Source organism: Bradysia coprophila, chromosome II (genome assembly GCF_014529535.1).
Source record: "Bradysia coprophila strain Holo2 chromosome II, BU_Bcop_v1, whole genome shotgun sequence".
Classification (NCBI taxonomy): domain Eukaryota; kingdom Metazoa; phylum Arthropoda; class Insecta; order Diptera; family Sciaridae; genus Bradysia; species Bradysia coprophila.
Window position 1 is genome coordinate 1980923 of NC_050735.1, and position 21780 is coordinate 2002702.

At 35.5% G+C, this 21780-nt stretch overlaps 2 protein-coding genes across 6 annotated transcripts in view; both read left to right on the plus strand.

Moving 5' to 3' along the window:
• Positions 1 to 21780, plus strand: part of LOC119085200 — a 48323-nt gene that overhangs the window by 1564 nt on the left and 24979 nt on the right. For 3 of the 4 annotated variants that reach the window (XM_037195991.1, XM_037195711.1, XM_037195784.1), the window contains exon 2: positions 21598 to 21741. The exons of the other annotated variant lie outside the window; for it this stretch is intronic. The gene's annotated coding sequence lies outside the window, so the exon portion shown is untranslated. The remainder of the gene's footprint in view (positions 1 to 21597; positions 21742 to 21780) is intronic. 4 annotated transcript variants of the gene reach the window in all.
• On the plus strand, positions 15081 to 17109 carry LOC119085932. 2 transcript variants are annotated; one of them, XM_037196495.1, is made up of 2 exons: positions 15081 to 15547; positions 16182 to 17109. In XM_037196495.1, exon 2 carries the CDS (start codon positions 16198 to 16200, stop codon positions 17020 to 17022), a length of 825 nt encoding a protein of 274 aa, XP_037052390.1. In that variant the 5' UTR covers positions 15081 to 15547; positions 16182 to 16197; the 3' UTR covers positions 17023 to 17109. The 2 variants fall into 2 exon arrangements, with proteins under 2 accessions (XP_037052390.1, XP_037052382.1); XM_037196487.1 differs by having other exon boundaries at positions 15082 to 16074.

The window sequence follows — 21780 nt, forward strand, 5'->3', positions numbered from 1 at the left end:
GTCGAGATCCACATAAACTTTTACGCTGATGAAATTGCGTCATCCGTTTTTCCCATTCATTGCGATGTATAACTCATTGAGCACATTTTTTTTTGTTAATTAAAATAACCTGTCGCTAGCATCGTTTTGTGTAGTACGGGAACTATGTTCAATAGAAAAAATAAAATCAAGGACATGTGGTCTGTGCAAGTGTGGGTGTTCCAGTTTTTCAATAAACAGTTAATCGTAACTAGGCCAATTAACATGCTTCCCAAACTTATTCCCATTCAAGAAAAAGCTTTTCTCCATGAGGGGATATGTGGAAGGCATTGCCAATAAATTCCCCCAACTACGTTTTCTTGTTACTACCAGCAAATTATATACATTCTCACACCTTCGCTTGTATTTTGTGCAGACTACAAATCAAAAATTTTCCGTTTTAGTGTGTTTAGTAACTCGATACATCTTAATCTCACTAAGATTTGTGGTCTGTACGACACAGTTTTTAGAAGAGCGACGCGGTGGGAAAGTTTAAATTAAGGATTTTGTTCGGTGAATGTACCTTTTTCACATTCTTCACTTCATCAGCTAGCCATCTGTCCATTGAATTTGTATTTCGACAGAATTTCTCTTTGTTACTAATCCAGTGAATTTTCACATAATAAACTTTTTTGTCAGGAAAAGTTGGAAAATAATTGGTTTTCAGGATTTGAATTCATTAGTTTTTCCGGGAACTTTAACCAATTCCATATTTTTGAAGCTGAGCTTTTTAATTAATTTTGTTTTAATTAATATTTTTTCACCATCAGTTGCACAATCAAGCACAGCGAGATAAAAATAAACATGGAAAATATGGCTGCTTTATAGGTCGCTCAGATTCTACGTAAGGCCTTCCATATTAAAAAGAAATTCATTGACAAAGGATTGGGCGAGTTTTCTCCTAAGCGGAGTGGCTGTTTATTTAAGTAATTTAGCGCTGGATATATCGCAAAATGAAAATAAAAACCAAACAGACAGTAAATAAAATGGAAAATATATTTCAGACGATACTATACTTGACCTGATGTCCGACTAATCAATTTCGGTGACCTTATCGAATGACCCAATAAAATGAAGTCATCTTTTCTAGAAAATGGGCGGAATGAGTTAGGTCTATTGTTTGGCTACCTGTACTCGATTATGTTAAATTGAGACATGATTTTTCTGAATGAAATATGTACAAAACGTTGACAGACCATCATTGTTCCACCATTACGATGCAATGATAATGTGCGTCTGTTTGCAATCACTCGTGATTTACCGTAGCAATTCAGCAGTATTGTAATTGATTTATTTTCCATTCACATGTACACACATTGTACACACACAATAAATGCACAATGTGTTTATCAAAACGAAATATAACAATTCGTTAACAAAACAACTTAATTTCCCTTCAATTTCCATGTGTCGTCGTGTATCGGAGACATTTTTTTTACAAACATAAACATGTAAGTAGTATGTAGTAATCGTATCTCTCTTAAATGCTTAATCAAAACGAATAACAACTGAAATGTATACGTATTGTAATACATATGATAAGAACGATCCACTACCATGGCACAGTTTTAGTTCAGGGCAATTACATTTGACACGATAGTTTTGTTACAAGTTTTTTTTCTCTCGTTTTCTTGTAACAAATGATCGGGTAAAATTTTCATTTTGTTATCTTAAATGAATTCGTCATCTATACGGTGTTTAAGTAGAGCGAGATGGAAAATCAACTCGGGATCTGCTGTCATCGATAATACAAAAGAATCTGACAGAAGACCCCGAGATTGAACAATAGGTTGTCGTTTCGCCATCTCTCTCACTTAAACACTCTATTAGTTTATTAGTTACTCTATGATTGTGTTAAGAGCGCTCACCCCTTGGTAAAACCAAATTTTCTCTTAAAAGTAACACATTTTTGCATGCTTTAATGGTTTTACTTTTTCAAAAAAAGATTTTGGTTCAGAGAAATCATCAAAAAACCAATATTTTTGCGCACAAATATAGGCTAGAAAATTGCCAAGGGGTGAGCGCTCTTAATGATCAAAAAAAAAACTATTCAATGTGTTGATGCAAAATCTTTTACTTCAACTGATTGAGAGTAAATTTTCATAATAAGATTGTAATAGCTCAGGCTTTGCCATTTATTTTATCCGATTTTGCGATAACATAATATGTACAGTATGTTCCTGAAAAATCCTAAAATTTCCTATAAAAAATTGTCATTTCCTAAAAACTTACAAATTCTTACAATTTCCTAAAAATTCCTAAAATTTCCTAAAAATTCCTAAAAATTCTTAAAAAATCCTAATATTTCTTAAAAATGGTTACAATTTCCTAAACTTTCCTAAAATATTTTTTACAAAAATCCGGATAATAAGCCCTGTGACACTTTTGACAATTTGCGCAACACTATAAACACCAAACGCTCAACATATAGCTTTCGATAACTAAATACTTAACCGAAATTTGTTTTCATAGATCGTTTGTATTCTTACCGCTTCAAATCGTTGTTCCAGCTTCGTTGCCATAACGACTATACAAAGCATTTTCCAAATTGTATACAATAGTGAACAGTTTTTCCGAAAACTTGTTTCGTGATAACGACTAGCCTATTAACAAGTTACGAAAGTTTGTTTTTTATTCGGCATACGAACTGAAACAGAATTTTGTATTTAGTTTGATGTACCTATTCGCATTAGATACTTTAATAAACAACAAAAATATTTTATGTTTTGTTGTATACACATCATTTTAAGCTTATCGTGTTCAGCTGAAGATTTGTTTTTTGTTTCGTTCATATATGAAAATCCTCCAACCATTTTGGTACGACCACGTGCTTTAGTGATATATACATTATGTGTAATTATGATGTGCTTGAAGCCAACCAAAAAAAATGTGATTACTGCATACAATCGGTGAATGTGTTCAATAAATGAAATTTATAAATAAAAATTTATCTAGTGACATGGCTCCACATATTCAATTCGACTGTTTAAAGTTGGAGCGATAATCATTTTTTATTAATTTCATGTTGGTAAACGATGACCTCCAGATGAGGCTCATTTTTTTGATAATTTTGTTTCCAATTTGTTTTGCACTTTTTGTCGATCATTTTCATGACTTATAAATACATTTCGACAGATTATATCACAACAGCACGAATTTATGTTCCAGTCACTTGACTAACCATTGGTCACTTGACTGGCTCGACAACTGACTCGAAGAGCTTTACTTGTAAACTCTAAAAGCTTTACCAAACATTTTCTTTTTCATTAACTAATTCTCAAAGTCATTGCGACCGTTTAGACTTTGCCCTGTCAATACACCACAACTTCTTAAGTTTCTAGTCTTTTCTTATTAAATACCGTTCAAGGAGACACTTCTATCTGGAACACGGTTTTTATATACCTGAAATGAAATTTATTTGATCAATGTACACATGTTTAATTTGACTTGAGGTGCAAAATAAACTATTGAAAATACTCAGCTATTCATTCAATATACATACAGCAAGACACTTGTGTTAACACACTGTGTTTATATCGATGGAAATTATTATCAAATAATTTTATTCCGAAAAACACATGTCTGCGTTCATTTTGTCGGAGATGGAGACTTGGTTAATTAATTCGAGATCTTTGACTGAATACATTTCGCCCGTTAAAATGGGGTACAATCGGATCAGTTGTCTGAAATTTTTGTGAGAAACTAATCGTCTATTCGATAACTGATAGTTTAGCTATAACCTAAATTTGACGTCAAACAGTTGGTGATTCTTTTAACCAAGAGATCACACTGACAGTTTCTTTAAAGATTATTTTACTTTAAAAAAATTAACTCACTCAAACAGGGTTTTCTGAAGAGTACGCTAGAAACAATTCTACTCAACAAAAGAGAAGCAAAACGTTTTTTTTTTCTTTAAATAAAATTCTGATTCACTCATAACCGGATAAAATACTAATATTACGGATTGTTAGTATATACGTTACGGGTAACATACGTCTAGGCGTGACGTCATTGCGTCAGAAGCCGTTGTCATGCTAACGAAATAATTTTGTTTCTCTTATGTATACATACAAATACGTTGCGAGTGTTGAGAATTGTACCATATAGCTCCGCAATGCTTACTGTAAGATAAGAACCAAATAAATGAAAACAATGTGGAAGGAGCTATAATCCGAAGCAGTGAATAATTTTTTTTTTGTCTTCCGATGTTATTAAGAATGCTGCAATAATATGTTGATTTGAGATTTTACATTTAATTGACTGTGGCTTAGATATTTTAAGCATTTTTTTTTTTGTTGGATTGTTTTAATTTCGAATTTTTTACAATGACGACACACACACGCACTGTATCTATGTGGTATTTGAAAATTCACCAGCGCTATTTGATATTTTACATCTATTTTCGTTGTGACTGGCGTTCTTTTATTTTCGGAATGAACTTTCTTTCGGCATTGTGAGCAATTCATTGTAGAGAAAAGAAAGTGGATACTGAAGAGATGAGATTGTTTCTAAATATAACAGAACAGCTACTGTAGAGTGAGAAGTTTTCCGATTAACCAATGTTGAAATGACACCGTAACAATTGATACGAATCGTTTCAAAGTTTTATTTAGTTCAATTACATTAATAACTGCAAGGAAGTTCTGATGACAAAAAAGAGCGACTGTACAGTACATGTATAGACTGATACGTAGTGCATGTTTACGCACTGTGTGGTAAGAGGGACAGGACAGATTCGTTACGTATTATCACCTGTCGACTCGGTATTCTATGTCCGACACACCAGTCCATAATGTTTTCTTTAGTATTGATGACATGTAAGGTTCGGACAGACGATATATTGTTGCAGGGCTGCCACTCCTCCTGAAACTTCTTTAAATCCAAAAATGTCAAAAATCATTCTAAAACCACCCTTAATGAAGCTCCAGACTGTTGACACACCTCACACACTATTTTATCATGCGACGCAGGTCTTCCTTCACTTTTTACCTACTAGAATTTCCTTTTTGAGGCATCACCAATCAAAAAACTGCTAAAATTCTCCTTGAATAAAGCCTCCTAAATTCCTAAAACTGGAAGCATTTTAAACCGTGGCAGTCCTGTTGTTGTATGGAAATAATTTCCGTGGTGACCGGACCGGACGAGGACTGGTCTGCAATTCCTTAGGAAGTCCCATGTACTCTTGACGGTTGAGTGATGACGTCACATAAGTCCAAACCTGCCCGACCAGCTATTGAAACATTGCACTCCAGTACATCAGCTCGATACATACATGAAACACTGTGCGTGTAACATTGCAAAGTCGAAGTGGGTTGTTCACAGTGTCAGTATTGGTTACCCTGTTCCACTTTTGTGTTCGTTATTATGGTCTTGTATTTCTCATATTTGTTTCCGAATGTAGGGTAGAAGCATAACCCTCTGCTAATTGCAACGCTTAATCTTATTATTATAGTCGTGGGATTAGTTTCATTTTCCAAAGAATTATTTTATTAGTTCATTTCGCTGGGGATACTCCATTTCTTCTTCGTCAGAACTTGTAACTCGAAATGTTTTGATTTTCTTTTTTGGTTGGAAGAATTTTTAGAGAGGAAGTTCTCGGAAATGTAATATAGATTCGTTGTTGTTGGTTATCCCATGTCACTAATAATAAGAAAATCCATTCGTGGCTTTTATTTTGCGCTGAGAAAATATTTCGTTTTAGTGGAGAATCTGTCCCACTTTTCATTTTCATTGTAAAATCTATTTTTGTTCGAAACAAACTCATTGTGTTTTGATACGTAGAACGCTTGCTTCATACGCAAGAGGTCTGGGGTTCAAATCTCGTCAGGGCGCGTAAAACAAAATTTTTTTTTCCAAATTTCAATTTCATTGTCAAGTAACTTGCAATCTTCATGCATAAAAAATTATTTCAATGTTCGGAACACCACCGAAGCAATACAACATTCAAAATAAAAACTCATTTAAATTTTGGAATTGATAACCTGATCGCATTACATATTCGAATTATCCAATGTCAATTGGTGGTTAATTTGTTTGTCGATCATTTTAAATTTTCTAAGGCTTTGCTAGCAACGCATTAATTCCATTTTCGTTCACAAGGATTCGATATACTAACAATAAATGTCCAATCCACCCATCCACTTTATGAGCAATAAAATGTTTGTTTGATTTTCAATTTCTTGTAAATGACTTCACAGCTATGAAAATAACTTTCCTGTAATAACATAAATAAGTAAATCAGACTCAGACATTCTACATGATGCGTTGCAAACGACTTTTGTTTATTGTATCTAATGTGAATACAAAATAAAACGTTAAAATGCCGCTACCCATACCTTACACTGTATCCTATTTCATTTTAGTTTTATTTGATCAAGAATAGACAAACACTTATGCGACAAAACTATTTTTAATCACAAACTTTTTTTTTTGTGTCTTCGACATCCATTTTCTGAAACACCAACTCTTCAAGTAAAATGTTTTGTTTGAAAATGAACTTTTTGGCAAGATACAGAACTTGTGTTAAGCATTTTAGTGATTGTACCCGGACGAACGACTAAAATTTTGCGTGGTTTTTATGTATTCGCATATGAAATTGTGTGTCATGGCATCTCACGCATGTGGTATAATGAATTTTCATATACTTTACAGTCCTAGAGTTGAAAAGTATTTCTTGATGTCGATTTCTAGTTCATGTACAAAGTTGTGTCCACAACTCGGGAGAATAATCCTCGTTGTCGTGTGTTTATTCACCTCGGTTTTGTCTCGCATCAACAAAATTCACACTACTAAAACTCGTCCTTTCAACTTTTTATCACCAGCTATGAAATATTTGTTTACATTGTACAAGCATCGACACCATGTAATAAGCATTCTTCTCTCTAACACATGCTTATTGAAGGTTTATTGAATTCGCTAAAAATCCATTAAGCGAGGATCAACGTTTTACCTAAACGAAGGCAGAAGTACTAGTTAGAAAAAGGCATTACATAACTCAGGAAAATAATGAAAATCCTCGTTTCGCCTATTTACTATCCTCGAAATCGCCTCAGATCAACAAAACTTGAATTTTCAACGTTTTATCGTTGTATGTCCATCCTTGAAACAGAGAATTGTAATTGGTTGAAGATTTACTGGTCTTTGTGGTCGAACGATATTTGTCTCATGTACAATGACGACTAGTTTCTTGGTTATCTATCTAAATTAAGTCTCTCACATTTTAACGACTGCAGTAAAGTAGTTCATTAAACAAAGTTAGATAAGAAAATGTAGACGACCAGTTAATACTGCTGCTGCGGGAGAAGTTAGCTGAATATTGGCGTGAGGGTATTCAAAGTTTCGATACATTCAAATCACATTGTCACAACTACGTTTTCTTGTTCTTTTTTGTTGATTTAAATAAAGAAAAGTTTAGATTCCATCGACAACGAAATGGTTGGCTATTTATAAATAAAACATTATTTTATATATATACAATCTCGTATATACAACCTCATATTAACCAGGAAAATAAAAAAAAAAATCGTACAATCATCGAGAAGATGAAACTGCTTCACGTGACAAAACATTTGACTTGGCATTTTACTCGTAGCGAAAAATATAATTATAAAGTGGACGCTGACATTCCTAAGCATTTAAATTAAATTAAAAAATACGAAACGGACATTGTGAAAATCTATATGCAATTTTAGATCCATTTAATTTGGAAACGACATGCGGTAACGATTCGTATTGCTAGTCTGAGGACAAAATAGAGACACTGATGGCATGCCTAACCGTAATATCGGTTCGGGAAGAATGAATTCAAACGTCAAAGTTTGGTATAGAGCTTGGAACAGGCCAAGTTCAGGTCAGATCAGATCAGGAAAAATACAACCTGCGGGATTCAGGTCTGTCAGTAATTTCTCAAACCTGAAATAAACTTGACCTGACCTGATATGAAACGAACATGATCTGACCTGCCTTGACCTGAGTTAAATTTTCTAGTAAAAATATAATTTTTTTCCCTAAAATGTCAGGTCAGGTCAAATCACTTTACTTCAAGTTGAATCACGTTGACAGTTATTTCAGGTCTGGTCTGTTCCAATCCTTTATGTCAGTGTCCGATAATTTTTCTTATATTTTTGATATTTTTAAATCTCTCCATACAGGTGTCTTGTCTTGTTAAATGATGACCTAACACTACAACAGAATTTAAATAACTGAACTTAACTCCATAAACATATTTGCATCTATGCATGTATGTACTATAATATGAGTTAGAACAAGACAGAAGTATACTGACTACACATCTTTGGTCAATGATTGATAAACGTTAACCTTCCCAAAAAAAGTGTGTGCAAAATTTTAAAAAACAATTACAATTTCAAGGAAGAATTTCAGAAGATTGTCCGATTTAATCGATTTATAGATTAGATTAAAAGTAACAAAGTCTGAACCGATCGCAAATTATTTTGTTCGAAAATCCCTTTGGCCGAATTTAATTTTGAAAATAACCTTCGACTGAAGTTGTTAAAATACACGAAATTCACTTAAAAAAAAAAACAAACTTAGACGCCACATGTATAAATTGCAAATTAAACAAACAATTATCGTTTGTCGATTCGTACATACGCTTGATATCTTATCAGAGTTACTACGCCAATATTATTTATTTCAAAACTTGAATTACATACATGGAAATGATTAAGTACGTACGTACAATGCTTCGGAATGAGCACCATCGACCGAGAATTGATTAGTTTGCATATTTTACCAAAATCTACAGAATCAGGAAATATATTTTGCAGTCAGAGGTCGGGCTCACCACATCTAAGTGTGGGGAAACCATTTTTTTTTCTGTTATACAATCATTAGAAATTAGATGAATTGAGAGGAACGTTTTGTGTACTACACTTAAAAAAATTTACGAATTATCACATTTTCGTTTTCAACAGATTCTACATAATTTCTAGATCCACAGATTTGACAGTCTTGATATTGAATGGTTTTTTGGTTTGTATCTCAGTAAACTGGTCGTTACAAGTGTGTGACAAAAATTTCTATTGGGAAAAAATTCAAATATTTCATTCAATATAACAGCAGTCAGAATGTTTGGGACAAGATATATCAGATCCTACATAAAACGAAAATGTGATAATACCTAATTTTTGATAGCTGTAGTTCAATTATTTTGAAAATATTCGTTTACCCTTTAGTTGAATATGTTCAATCTATCCATATGCATGTCCTATCCATGTGCACATTGTGCATGTTCTTTTAGCGAATTTCAAAGAAAATTGCAATAATCTGTACTTTATTACTGGCATTAACATTTCTGCTCTCGTAATTGAGTTTTAAGAACATAATTGTGAACATGATACAGATATTATGCGAACTGTTAATGAAGCAGCTTCAGCATTTTACAAGAACTATTCAACTGCTCATCGAAGTGAGGTATTTTAGATGACAAGTTATGTTTGATAACGCTTACGTTCAGTCACATACCACAAAATAATGAATGATCCAGGCTCTATAACCCTTCATGAATTTGTTAACCCTCTAACCCTTTATGAATTGTTAAGACAGCTTCAACGACAAATTCTGTTTACGATTTTTCATCCATTTATAACCTTACAAATGAGTAAGTGAGTGAGTTGAGATAGAAATGCCCTGACATTCACTCGTTATTATGACATCACCCAATTAAGTACCCTCTCTAGTATAGCAACTAGGTACATTTATCTGTCTAGAACGATAATCTCAAGCGTATCCCTCTAAGGAGTTTTTGTTTATCTCGATATATCTGTTCTCGACAGGTAAAATATGACATGCATCTATTGTCAGACTGTTATTTTGACGTGTAGGCATTATGGCCCACACATTCGGCTAGGGCAATAATGTCCTACACGTCAAAATACCAATCTTGGCAACAGGTGCATAATATATATTATAAAGGTGGAGAGGGTATTGCATCACCCATATAAGATGCAATTGTATACGAAGGGCACCAGTTCAAATTTCATTTCGGTAGGACAGTGATTTATAAGTCGGGTTCGATATGCGTTTAGATGTTGGCAGATGTATTCAATAGAATGTGCAGTCCTTGTTTAGCATGTGTTCCCTTGTGTGATTAATCCGCGTGTAACATACTGTTAGTCCAGCCAGTGTCTTTACAGTAAATTTACAATAAATAAATGCTACTTCCGACTAAGCAATATCATACTTCATGTTCGCTTGTATAGAAAGACGGTATCCGATTTCAACTCAAGTCTATATTTTAGATTTCGTAGGCCTGTTCATAATTTGTCTATGGTTTCCGGACCAATACAGTTTTCTCAACCACATAATTTCGTAGCTTTTCGAAGTATTTTCTCAAAATGTTTGAGTTACGCAGAAGTTACGCAGAAGTCATTAATCTCGTTCACCTATAAACAAAACGTTCAGCATAAAACAGGTAATATTCGCTCAATAAAAATGAATTCGATTTTGTATAAAGCTTCAAGACAACAGTGTATGAATGTTCGATTGTGTACATTGTGTATAATTAGCATTAGCATGAGGTCATTGTCCATTCGAAAATGAAAACAGAAAAAAAAGTTTTTTTTTGGTTAAAGTATAAGTTGTTGTATATAGTCAGTAAACTGAAATGTAACCGGTGCAAAATTTTACATCTTATTATACACACTAAGTACACACAATTTCGTTATACGATGAACTGTAAAACAAACAAAAAAACTCAAATCCAAAAGCTTTCCAAGTTTTCAATGGATGTTCAAATGGAACAAATCCAAAAACTATTTCTGAATTTACCTCACAAACTCTGTGTAGATTTTTTTTTTCTTTAAATCTCTACACATTCGTAAGGTACCAAAGGAAAATGTAGAGCAAAAGTATGAACCAGGAAATGAATTTTCACTCATGATTTTTGGCACACAATAATATATGATTTTAACATGTGTTGAATGTGTTTATAATATTTTTGTTGGAAACATAATATAATTATGCTCGCTGCGATGCAATTGATTCGCACTGTGAAAATGTGGTACATTTAATAAACTCTAAAAACAAGCAGATGAAGTAGAAGACGAACATGACGAAACTAGGTCAAAATGGTTTATTTTATCCGAAGTAGGAGCATTAATGGATACCACATATTATATTAGTAAGCAGTGTTGCTATAAGCTATAAACCGTATTTTATTCAAACAATTAGTCTGCTCTACGTTCCATATATCGATTAGTCAGTATATATTGTTTGTATCGCATTGAACTGGGTTTGTTTTTCAAGATTCCTAGAATTTCTAGATTCTAAAATTCTCAAAATCTCATAAAAATTCGTAAAAGTTCCTAAACATTCATAAAATTTTCTAAATATTCCGAAAAATAAGCCCTGGCAATGAAATGTTTGCGAGCGAACGATAACCAATCATGTTAACAAGTGTGATGCTGATGCAACAGATATGAACAGAGTGGTTTGCTCACATTATGATCCGAAAATATTTACATCGATTCGGCGAAAGACATTCAAATCATGCGAAGAATATTATGGGAATACAAATCATGTTTTACAATAATGGTGACTTGATTTAAACAAATCAACGTTCAATGTTGAATGTTACTAATTCCAATTTCATGGTGAAAGATCAGAGCTTTGTATGTATGTATGTTATTACCAAGGCAATAGTTTGGGTAAACTCTATTTACTCCACTTGGGAAACCCATTAAATTGGCCAAATATTTGCTTATTACTGTTGAACTTCTTCTTCTTGCTTTGCCAAGCTGATTCAAACAATTCAATTTCCAATAACTGAACCACGAAATCTAGCTAAGCTTACTCAACCGTTTAAGTTACATGTTTCGAGAACACACTGCACGACTACTATATCTTCAGGTTGTTCTCTCATATAAACAAAAAAAATACTGAACATTAAACATGCCAAGAAAGCGGTCTGGTTTAATTTAGGTTGAAAAGATAATAAAACTTGGGTAAACAGCAATGAATTAATTTGAAGATTTTCATTCCAAATTTGATAAGTTATCTGGATTGGATGATGGATGGATGTGAATGAATGATATATACTAATAAAATGTTCCAACTCGTTTTTACCACATTAGACGGTTGTATGAAAAGCCGTTTGGTACATTTGAATTCAGTCATAACAAATTTTTATTGTTATGTTTTGTTGCATATTTCAACATTTCGTTTCGTTCAACACCGTTTGATACACTAGATCAAGTGATAATTAGAATTATTTTTCTAACAAATAGTCTTTAAACAATATTATTATACATACGATATACCATTTACTACGGTGTAGTTAGTTGTGTACACGCATACTTAATACGAGATTCACGAGAAGACTATTGTAGAGTTTTGTTAGAGAAGATAAAGATAGATTCAAGGTTTCACAATAATATAACAGACATGAAATGTTCTGCTGGCAAGCAAAAAAGTTTTCTCTAAAGAATGAAAACATTTTGGAAGATTATTTTTTTTAAATTTCATTCGAGAGAAATAAAATATCATCTCAACTCGGTCTGCCGAAAATCTATTTTATGTAAATGAGTAGGTTGGACCGGCTACTTTAGCCAACCGAAATGTACTTATAAAGTCGAAAGCTAAATGACAAGAACTGTCGAAAGCTAAATGACAAGAACTCTATCGATAATATGCATTCAATGAATGCCATTCATGTTATCAAACTAATTAAAAAAAAAAGGGACGCATCGTTCGCCTTTGCAAGAATAAAGGATACACCCTACGTTATAACCTTTAGTTTCTATTCATACGAGAAGCGTTCGATTTATTTCTGCATAGCGACTCAATGGCGTAATGGTTAGCACGTTTGCTTTCCAATATTCGATTGAGTTGTCAGTGTCGGTTGTTCGAGCCTCAAGCAGGCCAGAAAAAAAAATCGGTTGTCAGCAGGGTTCAGGCATAACGTTATTTTTATCGTTATTTTTTTGTTCCATGATGTAACGGTACAAAAACGGTCAATTTATAACGTTTTTTTCAGAACCGAAAATTAAAAGTTACGGCTCGTAACGTTACGCCCGTAACGAACATCTATAACGTTATTTGTACCTGTAACGATATTTAAAAACTACGGTTTCAGCATACTGAACGATTTTTAGAAATAGCATTATAACGTTACATTAATGGTTGAATTTTTTAACGTTAAGAATTGTTACGAAAAGACAAAAAGTTCAACCGATAACGTTACAACTTGGAACTTCTCTATAAAGTTATAACGTTAAGGAACCCTGGTTGTCAGACGTGTACAAAAATACACAGCTGGTTGAATCGATCTATAAAAATCTGGTATGGTTGTGTGTGTACAGCTGTCACACGGCTTACCGATCAAGACATTGTTGGAAGCTGCCGGTATTCTACTCCTGCTGCACTGCTATAGGTACAACGGCGCAATATTCAAAAATCCTTCAGAGTGTAAAATACTCAGAAGGCGTGGTTCGGAATTCAAGTTAAGCATGTGTTAGGTCATTATAATACCATGTAAAAGTACCTTCACTATAGTGATCATTTCAACTTAAATGCCTATAGATGAATTGCTAAAATACAACGAAAGTAATAAAAGAAAGCAAAACAAACAGAGCTTTTGCTCTTACCCACTCATGGTTCACGTTAAGTGACTTTAACATAGACGACAAAGCTGTTTCGACCTCAGGATTCAGTGGCAGTCTGAGGATAGCGTATGGTTATTGTTCAGCCGGGAGGACACTTTTTTTTTTAATTGACAGATTCGTCTACCATTTGTAGACGTGTCCTCCCGGCTGAACAATAACCATACGCTATTATTATTCATTTCTGCATGTCGGACACACTTTTGACATGCTAGTCTTCCTTCTAAATAATTTTTTTTCATAGCATGTGCATTCTGCCTAATTTTGAGCAACAGGCGAGGCGAAGCCGAGGTTGACAACACATTGTATGCGCAATTCATGTACAGCGATTGCGATCAAAGTAGTGCGTAAATGGCGCCTTCGGCTCGTATCGATTTACTGACTATATAGCGAAATAGCTCCGTTCCGAAGTTTTTTGAGCTGTCAAAGCGTCATACATAGAGCCATAACCAAAAAATTATTGTTCGCAAAAGCTTTTGGCTCTGTGTATGCTCTCGTTCGTTTTCGGCTTGTTAAAATCGTATTTACCGTACGATGGACAAACCTATTACGCAATAATTGCGAAAATATTATATAAACGTAAAAGTCCAGTGAGGCACTTGGCGCTACTTCGATCGTATTACTGTACATAAATTAGATTTTTTGAAAATTCTCAATTTTGACAATCTTTGGAATAAGCCTAAAGTCAAGCTATTTCGATTCGATTTGCTACGGATCATCTTAGTTTGAGACTGAATTTGTATTATTATTGTGTCAGTCAAAGTAATTACAACATTTACCACAAAACGCTCCTGTGATTGTGAAAACAAAATCTTTTTGCCGAATAAAGTTTATAATGCATGTCAAACCTATAAAGAATTGTTGCCAGCGATGAAAGATGATAAACGCTCAACACATCTTTCTCCTCTTGTTTCTCATTGTAAACAGCCGAAAATGGTGTGCGCATTAATTAAAATCAATTTGAGGTAGTTTTCATTTGAAATGCAAAATGTTACGTCTTTCTTATTTAATTACAACTCGCACTAAAATGTTGCCGCGTCTCGTTTGGCATTTCGGTCTTCTACATTATCTCACAATAATTGGTATTCCGTAATTTTGCCTTTGCGTCTTTTCTACCGTTTATGTAACAGAGAGCAGATGGTAATTATTTGAATTCTGCAAGTGTTCTTACTGAAACAATGTTTCCATTGGCAAGAGAACTTTTCAAAATAATTTGTTTTCGACGAAATTAGCTATTTATGTACTCCGAGTCAGGTCGAGTAGAACGATGATAGTAGTGCGTAAAGGGATTTTCACTATAGTGCGTAAAAGTAACGTAAAAATGAAGATCTCATTACTGTGCATCTTGTTCCTTAAAAGAAGTTCCTTTAATGTGTGCCTAAAGTATCATTTCCGAATGCGATGTGTTTCAACATCGGAATCGCCTCGGACTGACAAATTTCACATCTTGACATGATAATTCAGATTCAGGTCAGGATTTTTTTTAATTACCTGACCATAGGTCAGTGACCTAACTTCAGCCTGATTTTTTTCAAAATTTCCAAACAAATATTTTAGGTTATCTGAAAGCACTAACAACGCGACAGAGGTAGGACGTGCTAAAGTTCTATCCAGCGAGAATTGTCGAAATTGAAGCCTTCAGGCCCATTATAGCTAAGCATTCAGCTTATTATCTTGGACGAGAGCTTCATCGCGATCGTAACAGATTGCAGGCATAGTGAAATAAGTGCCTAGTGAATTAGAATCAAACGAGTTAAGTGAAATTTTTATCGTATAGTGCTGAGAGTGGCCATATTGTGTCAGCATGCATACCAGAGCGAGAGAGCTAATCATCACCTTACATCTACACAGACTTATTGGTTTCGGTAATCAGACAGAAAGTCTCATCGGGTGGAAATACAATACAGGTAAGGTAATTGTACACACAATCAAAAACCAATTTGAAACGCCATACGGCTCATCTTGGGTACTCCTTTTGATGCCACAAAATCACACAGCAAATTTTAACAAATTTGCTGTGGTAAAAGTCCAAGATACAGACACTATCTTGTTAATCGAAACGACCGCAAGGTTCAACACTGATACGAAACAATCACTTAATATGCTTAAAATCATCGATATGACGAGTGATATTGCCAGATGTAAGTTAACTCCAACAAGCATTGTAAACCCCTTCTCACACACACCGCGAACCAAACATGACACCACTCGAGAATATACAACTACTCGATCTCTTTCATTACCAACACACCGATTCTCCCACATTAAATCAAACTCCATCATTGAGTCGCATTCAGCCACATGGTGGCAAATTAATTCAAAAGTTTTAGCTCAAATAAGGAAAAAGCTTTCGGTTAATGGCAAGCGTAATTCGAATTATTTAGTTACAACAAAACCAGCAAACAAGTTGAACCATCGCTATTCAAAATTAAAGGTAATAAATGAAACAAAACCCATCGTAACACTAAGACTCCCTCAACTAACCTCAAAATACTTTTCAATCTCACTAAAACCAAATTCATTCCCTCTTAATAATAACAGATCGCAAACACCGAACATGTCAAAGGATGTAATAAGCCCTAGAAGTGAAAATCGACTCCTACAATCGGACAACGAGGACAACGAATTAAATACAACAATAGTGTTTGGACCGAATCGTATATACCGAACCATTAGCGAATCGTCGTTGAGCGGTATATCAGCAAACCTCAACAATTTGGAGGTAACGAATTCCTCTAAGCGTAACCACCGTTCCATGGTATTCTCGGAAGATACAACAGAAAAATCGTCGTCGTCTACTCCGAAAAAATTGAAACCATCAGTCACAATGCCGCCGCTTGTTTCCGAAGTGGTTAAAAATGACTTCCACATCGTCGACATTGTTTCGGACGATGCAGCAATTGAGTTCTTCAGTGAGACGCAAGGCACCAGCATATACACCGCCGTGCTAAAAGAAATCACTCGAGCGAAAGACATCAGCAAAATCAACTTTGAGGATAGCTTCCTCGACCGGGGAAAATTTCGCTACATCTGTTCAAATGCCACAACTCGGGATTGGCTCACTTCGATAATCCCAGGTATTATTCCATGGGGAAACGCGAAAATTAAGTCAATCAATCAAGGGGCCCCACCAACTCTGTTCAAGTACACAATGATCGTGTCGATGCCATCGCTCGAGCCACCCGATATTTTCACTCTCATGGCAGCGCAAAATGTCAATCTGGATACCTCCAATTGGAGATGCGTTTTTCGGTCCAAAGTCGAAAAGAATAAGCAAACGTGGATCGTCAACGTCGATGAAAATTCACTTCCAGCACTTAAGGAAGTCGATTTCAAACCGTACGCCGGCAGCAGCCGGATAAAAATGTTCCCGAAAAAGTGAATGAAGCAGCAGCGATCACTAATTTGTAAAATCCATTCCCATAAATTGAATAAAAATGAAAAATTTATTTCCCAGCATACAAATCAACTCTTGTTTTTACCATCAAGGCGATTATCGTACTCAGTAGCCACACTCCCAGTAGGATGTTATACACAACGCCTAGAGCCACTTAACGTAAACTGTTTCCAAGATGAAGAAAAATAGATTAGAATTTTTCCAAGGAAACATGGAACACTGCAAAGCAGCCAGCATAGAAATTAATTATCTGAGATTCGAATCACAACGATTTATCGGCATGATCCAAGAGCCTTATATTCTCAGGAATGAGATTAAATTAATAGACAAAACGAAATATCAAATCATCTCATACAAAGGCAGCAATAAATTAAGAGCGTGTATTTTAGCATCTAAGAACTGCGACATCTTCCCGTTAACACAATTCTGTACGGGGGACTTAGCAGTAATTTCACTGAAGGTTAAATTGAACAAAGTTGCAAATACAATCGTGATAGCATCATGCTATACTCCCTCGGAAGCGAACATTCTTCCCCCCAGTGCTGAGGTTACTCAGTTAGTGGCGTATTGCAAGAATAACAATCTTCCTCTGATATTAGGTTCCGATGCGAATTCGCATCACACAGTCTGGGGCAGCTCAGATTGTAATCCGAAGGGCGATTCATTGCTCGAATTTATTCTGAGCTCTGACCTTGTAATCCTAAACAAAGGAAATGAACCCACCTTTAGAAATAGTATTCGAGACGAGGTACTAGATATAACTCTAGCATCGCTACATGTAGCCAATCTTATTAAAGACTGGAGAGTGACCGATGACATCTTGACATCTGACCATAGGTGTATCAGATTTGCTATTGACACCGACAAAATAGACACGCTGAAATTTAGAAATCCAGCAAATACAGATTGGAACTCATTCCAGAGAAACTTGTCAAAGGCAATACTGCCTGTAACTGGGCGAATCGAATCAATTACGAATCTAGACAGCAGAGCCGATGAACTTTTAAATGCTATCATAAATAGTTACCATGAGTCGTGTCCACTGAAGACGTACAAAGATGGCAGGTCAGCACCATTCTTTACATCCGACGTGAAAAACTTTAGAACGACTGTAAGGAAGGCTTTTAATGAAGCCAAAGGGAAATCGCCCGATAAGGTTGCCGCTAGAAGAGCTGCGCAAAGTATGTATAACAAATTCTTACGCAAGAGTAAAAGGATCAAATTTCAACAATTTTGTAATACCGTTAACTCACACTCAGGAGCCTCCCGGCTATTTAAGTCTTTATCGAAAAACTCAACTAATCCTTTAGGATCATTAAAGCTTCCCTCGGGAGAATTTACGGATTCTACAGAAGCCACCCTTCAACATCTGCTAGAAGTACATTTTCCTGGTAGTACTACAGCCCCGACTCTAATCAATCATGATTCGTTATTATTGAATCCGTCCACAGATGACGATAATATGGCAATAGCCGAATCCATAGTATCCAAGGAAAAAATAACGTGGGCAATATCTACATTCTCTCCTTTTAAGTCAGCAGGAGAAGATGAAATCTTCCCCGCCCTATTGCAATATGGTTCTGATTCGATGAACGATCACCTGAAAGAAATCTATATTGCCAGTATTCGTTACCAACATATTCCCAAATGTTGGAGAGGAGTGCGCGTTGTATTTATACCCAAATTGGGGCAACAAACTTACACTGCAGCGAAAGCATTCCGGCCGATCAGTCTTACTTCTTTCTTGTTAAAGACATTGGAGAAATTGATAGATCGCTACTTGAGAGATGGAATACTTAAAGAGTTTTGCATACACAGTCGTCAGTTTGCTTATCAGCCAAGAAGATCATCCGAAACCGCTCTGCATCACCTAGTGCATAGAATAGAAAAAGCATTTAACCAAGATGAGTTTGCTCTTGGTTGCTTTATTGACATAGACGGAGCATTTAATAATATGATATTTGCTGCAATAAGGAAAGCATGTATCGCACATGGAATCAACCTTACTGTAACTGTATGGATTATTAAAATGCTTAGGGATCGAATTGTATCCTCCTACCTTAATACTGCCAAAGTAAGCGTTTTCGTAAGCAAAGGCTGTCCTCAAGGGGGTATTCTACCGCCTTTACTATACTGTTTGGTTAAAGACAGCTTACTATCTTTACTTAATAATGCTGGCTTTTACTCTCAAAGCTTTGCCGATGACCTCGCAATTCTCCTAGTAGGAATCTGCATCTCGACCCTGTCAAACTTGATGCAATCAGCACTAAAACTAGTTGAATCCTGGTGTCATAGTAGGGAGCAATCAGCGAACCCAGATAAAACGAGACTGATATTATTCACTCGTAAAAGGAAGGTTACAGGACTCAAAAAACCCAAATTTTTTGGCAAGGAAATCGATTTTTCCGAATTTGTAAAATTTTTGGGCGTCATATTAGACTCAAAACTATACTGGATCATCCATTCAGAATACGTCATTAAAAAAGCGGTAGCATCCCTATGGCAATGTCGCAGATTATTTGGCAATGACTGGGGGATTAGCCCCAAAGTACTCCATTGGATTTACACAGCCATAGTAAGACCAAGACTATGTTATGGAGCAGTAGTCTGGTGGCCCAGATGCGAAGTGAAATCTGTTCAAACCCAACTGAGTAAATTACAAAGATTAGCATTAATTGGAATCACTTCCGCCATGAAAACTACCCCAACAGCAGCACTCGAAGCACTATTGAACATAGAACCGCTACATATTCACATCAAGTCTCTTGCCAAGTCGTCCCTTTTAAGGTTCAAACAGTCTGAACTCTTGATCAATGATGCCAATTTCGGGCACACTAAGTTGTGGTCAGCCATGTCCCAACAAATACCTGAAGTCAATATGCCCTGCGACTTAATCATCCCAACTTACAGATTCGAAAAATCATTTAAAGTAAATATACCGGATCGTAGTTTCTGGGATACCCGAATGCAATTGCACACAATCACTTCTCGTGGTTCACTGATGGATCAAAAAAGGACGATCTAACCGGGTCGGGAATATTTTGCCCTAGCATAGCTAAAGAAATATCCGTGTCACTAGGAAATTTTTTAACAGTATTCACTACAGAAATTACTGGAATCATGGAATGCTGCAGAGAAATAATTAATAACCACGAAGCTAATGTCTCACCCATAAATATTTGCTCAGACAGTCAAGGTGCAATTAAAGCGATTAGCGGCTTTAAATTTTCATCTTCAATAGTCCTTGAATGTCGCGATACTCTAGAAGAACTATCTGGAAAACACCAAGTGTCACTTATTTGGGTTCCAGGGCACACGAATGTCGCTGGTAACGAAAAAGCAGATGAACTAGCAAGATTAGCTTCTAGTACACCTTTCATAGGACCTGAGCCAGCAATGGCCTTATCATTCTCAACACTTAATCGGCTCATTCTGAACAGTAAAACCAAAGAATTCAATAATTATTGGAATACCCTAGACTTTGCCAGACAGGCAAAAATATCGATCAGAATAAACAACAAAAATTCGAAATACTGCCTGTCACTCGATCGGAATAACCTCAGAAGACTTGCCGGCATACTTACAGGTCACAATTCTCTAAAGAAACACCTCCACACAATTGGGGTGGCAGACGATCCACACTGCGAAAAGTGTGGTGAAATCGAAAGCACAGAACACTTTCTTTGCGAATGCCCAGCATACATTATGGCTCGATCACAGTATCTAGGTTCATACGTAACCAAGTACACCTCGATATGGAGTATCGCTCCATCAAACATCCTCAAATTTCTAAACAAGACTAAAAGAATATAAACGACCGTGGGTACGCACAACAGGCCCATCTGAGGCTTAGGTGCAGGCGTAAAAGCCACCCACTTATTCTATCTATCTATCTATCTGAAAGCTGACCTGACAAGTCGGACTTCAACTCAAAAATCAGGCTCAGTTTTTTCCGGTTAGTTGAGGCCTGACCTGACCTGCTCCGATCTTTCCGGTTGAAAGTTACCATGTCATTTCTCAGGAAGCTTAATACTCACTTTCAGTGAATGAATAGGTAAAGTTCGAAAAAAAGAAGTCTGTACAGTCGTGGTAGTATGAAATACTTTTCTTGCGCACACGCAACCACAGCAACGTTTCATTTGAAATAAAACACCATCCAAAGCGATTCACATTGACTTTAACATTGCGAGAGGCAAATTTTTTCTTCAGTTTCCAGAGTAAACAAAACCAACAAAACAAAATTATAATTATTTTGCACATTTTCTAACCTTGTTTATCAAAGCTAAAGAGTGTCTTTGTCTCGTTGAAATATGAATTTCCAATGCAAATCGAATACATTTTGTTAGTTTGTTGTAAAAACGATAGAGAATGCTTTGTGCAAATGTTTATAATGTTCGAAAATTGATTATAATTTGATAACCAGTTCATTCACTAGATGGTATACATAACGTACTTCTCTCAATCATCTCACACATAGACTCCGCCATTTATGTATATTCTTTTGCTAATGAAGTATAAGCCTACGATAATAATATTTAATCTTGGAATTTATATTTACAGATCGTTGTCGTAATGAGCAGGTAGCAACAACAAAAAAAAGTTATCCGTCACTGCTCACACACGCTCAACTTTAATTAGAACAACCGAACTTTGTTGTGATAACCCGAGGTTTCGTTACGGCATGCTCTAATTTCAAAGCCAAAGGTAAGTTTATTTTGTTGTACAAATTGGCTGACCATTCCT

Coding starts and splice junctions, on each gene's coding strand:
- LOC119085932 (XM_037196495.1), top strand. CDS start 16,198: ATGTCAAAGGATGTAATAAGCCCTAGAAGTGAAAATCGACTCCTACAA.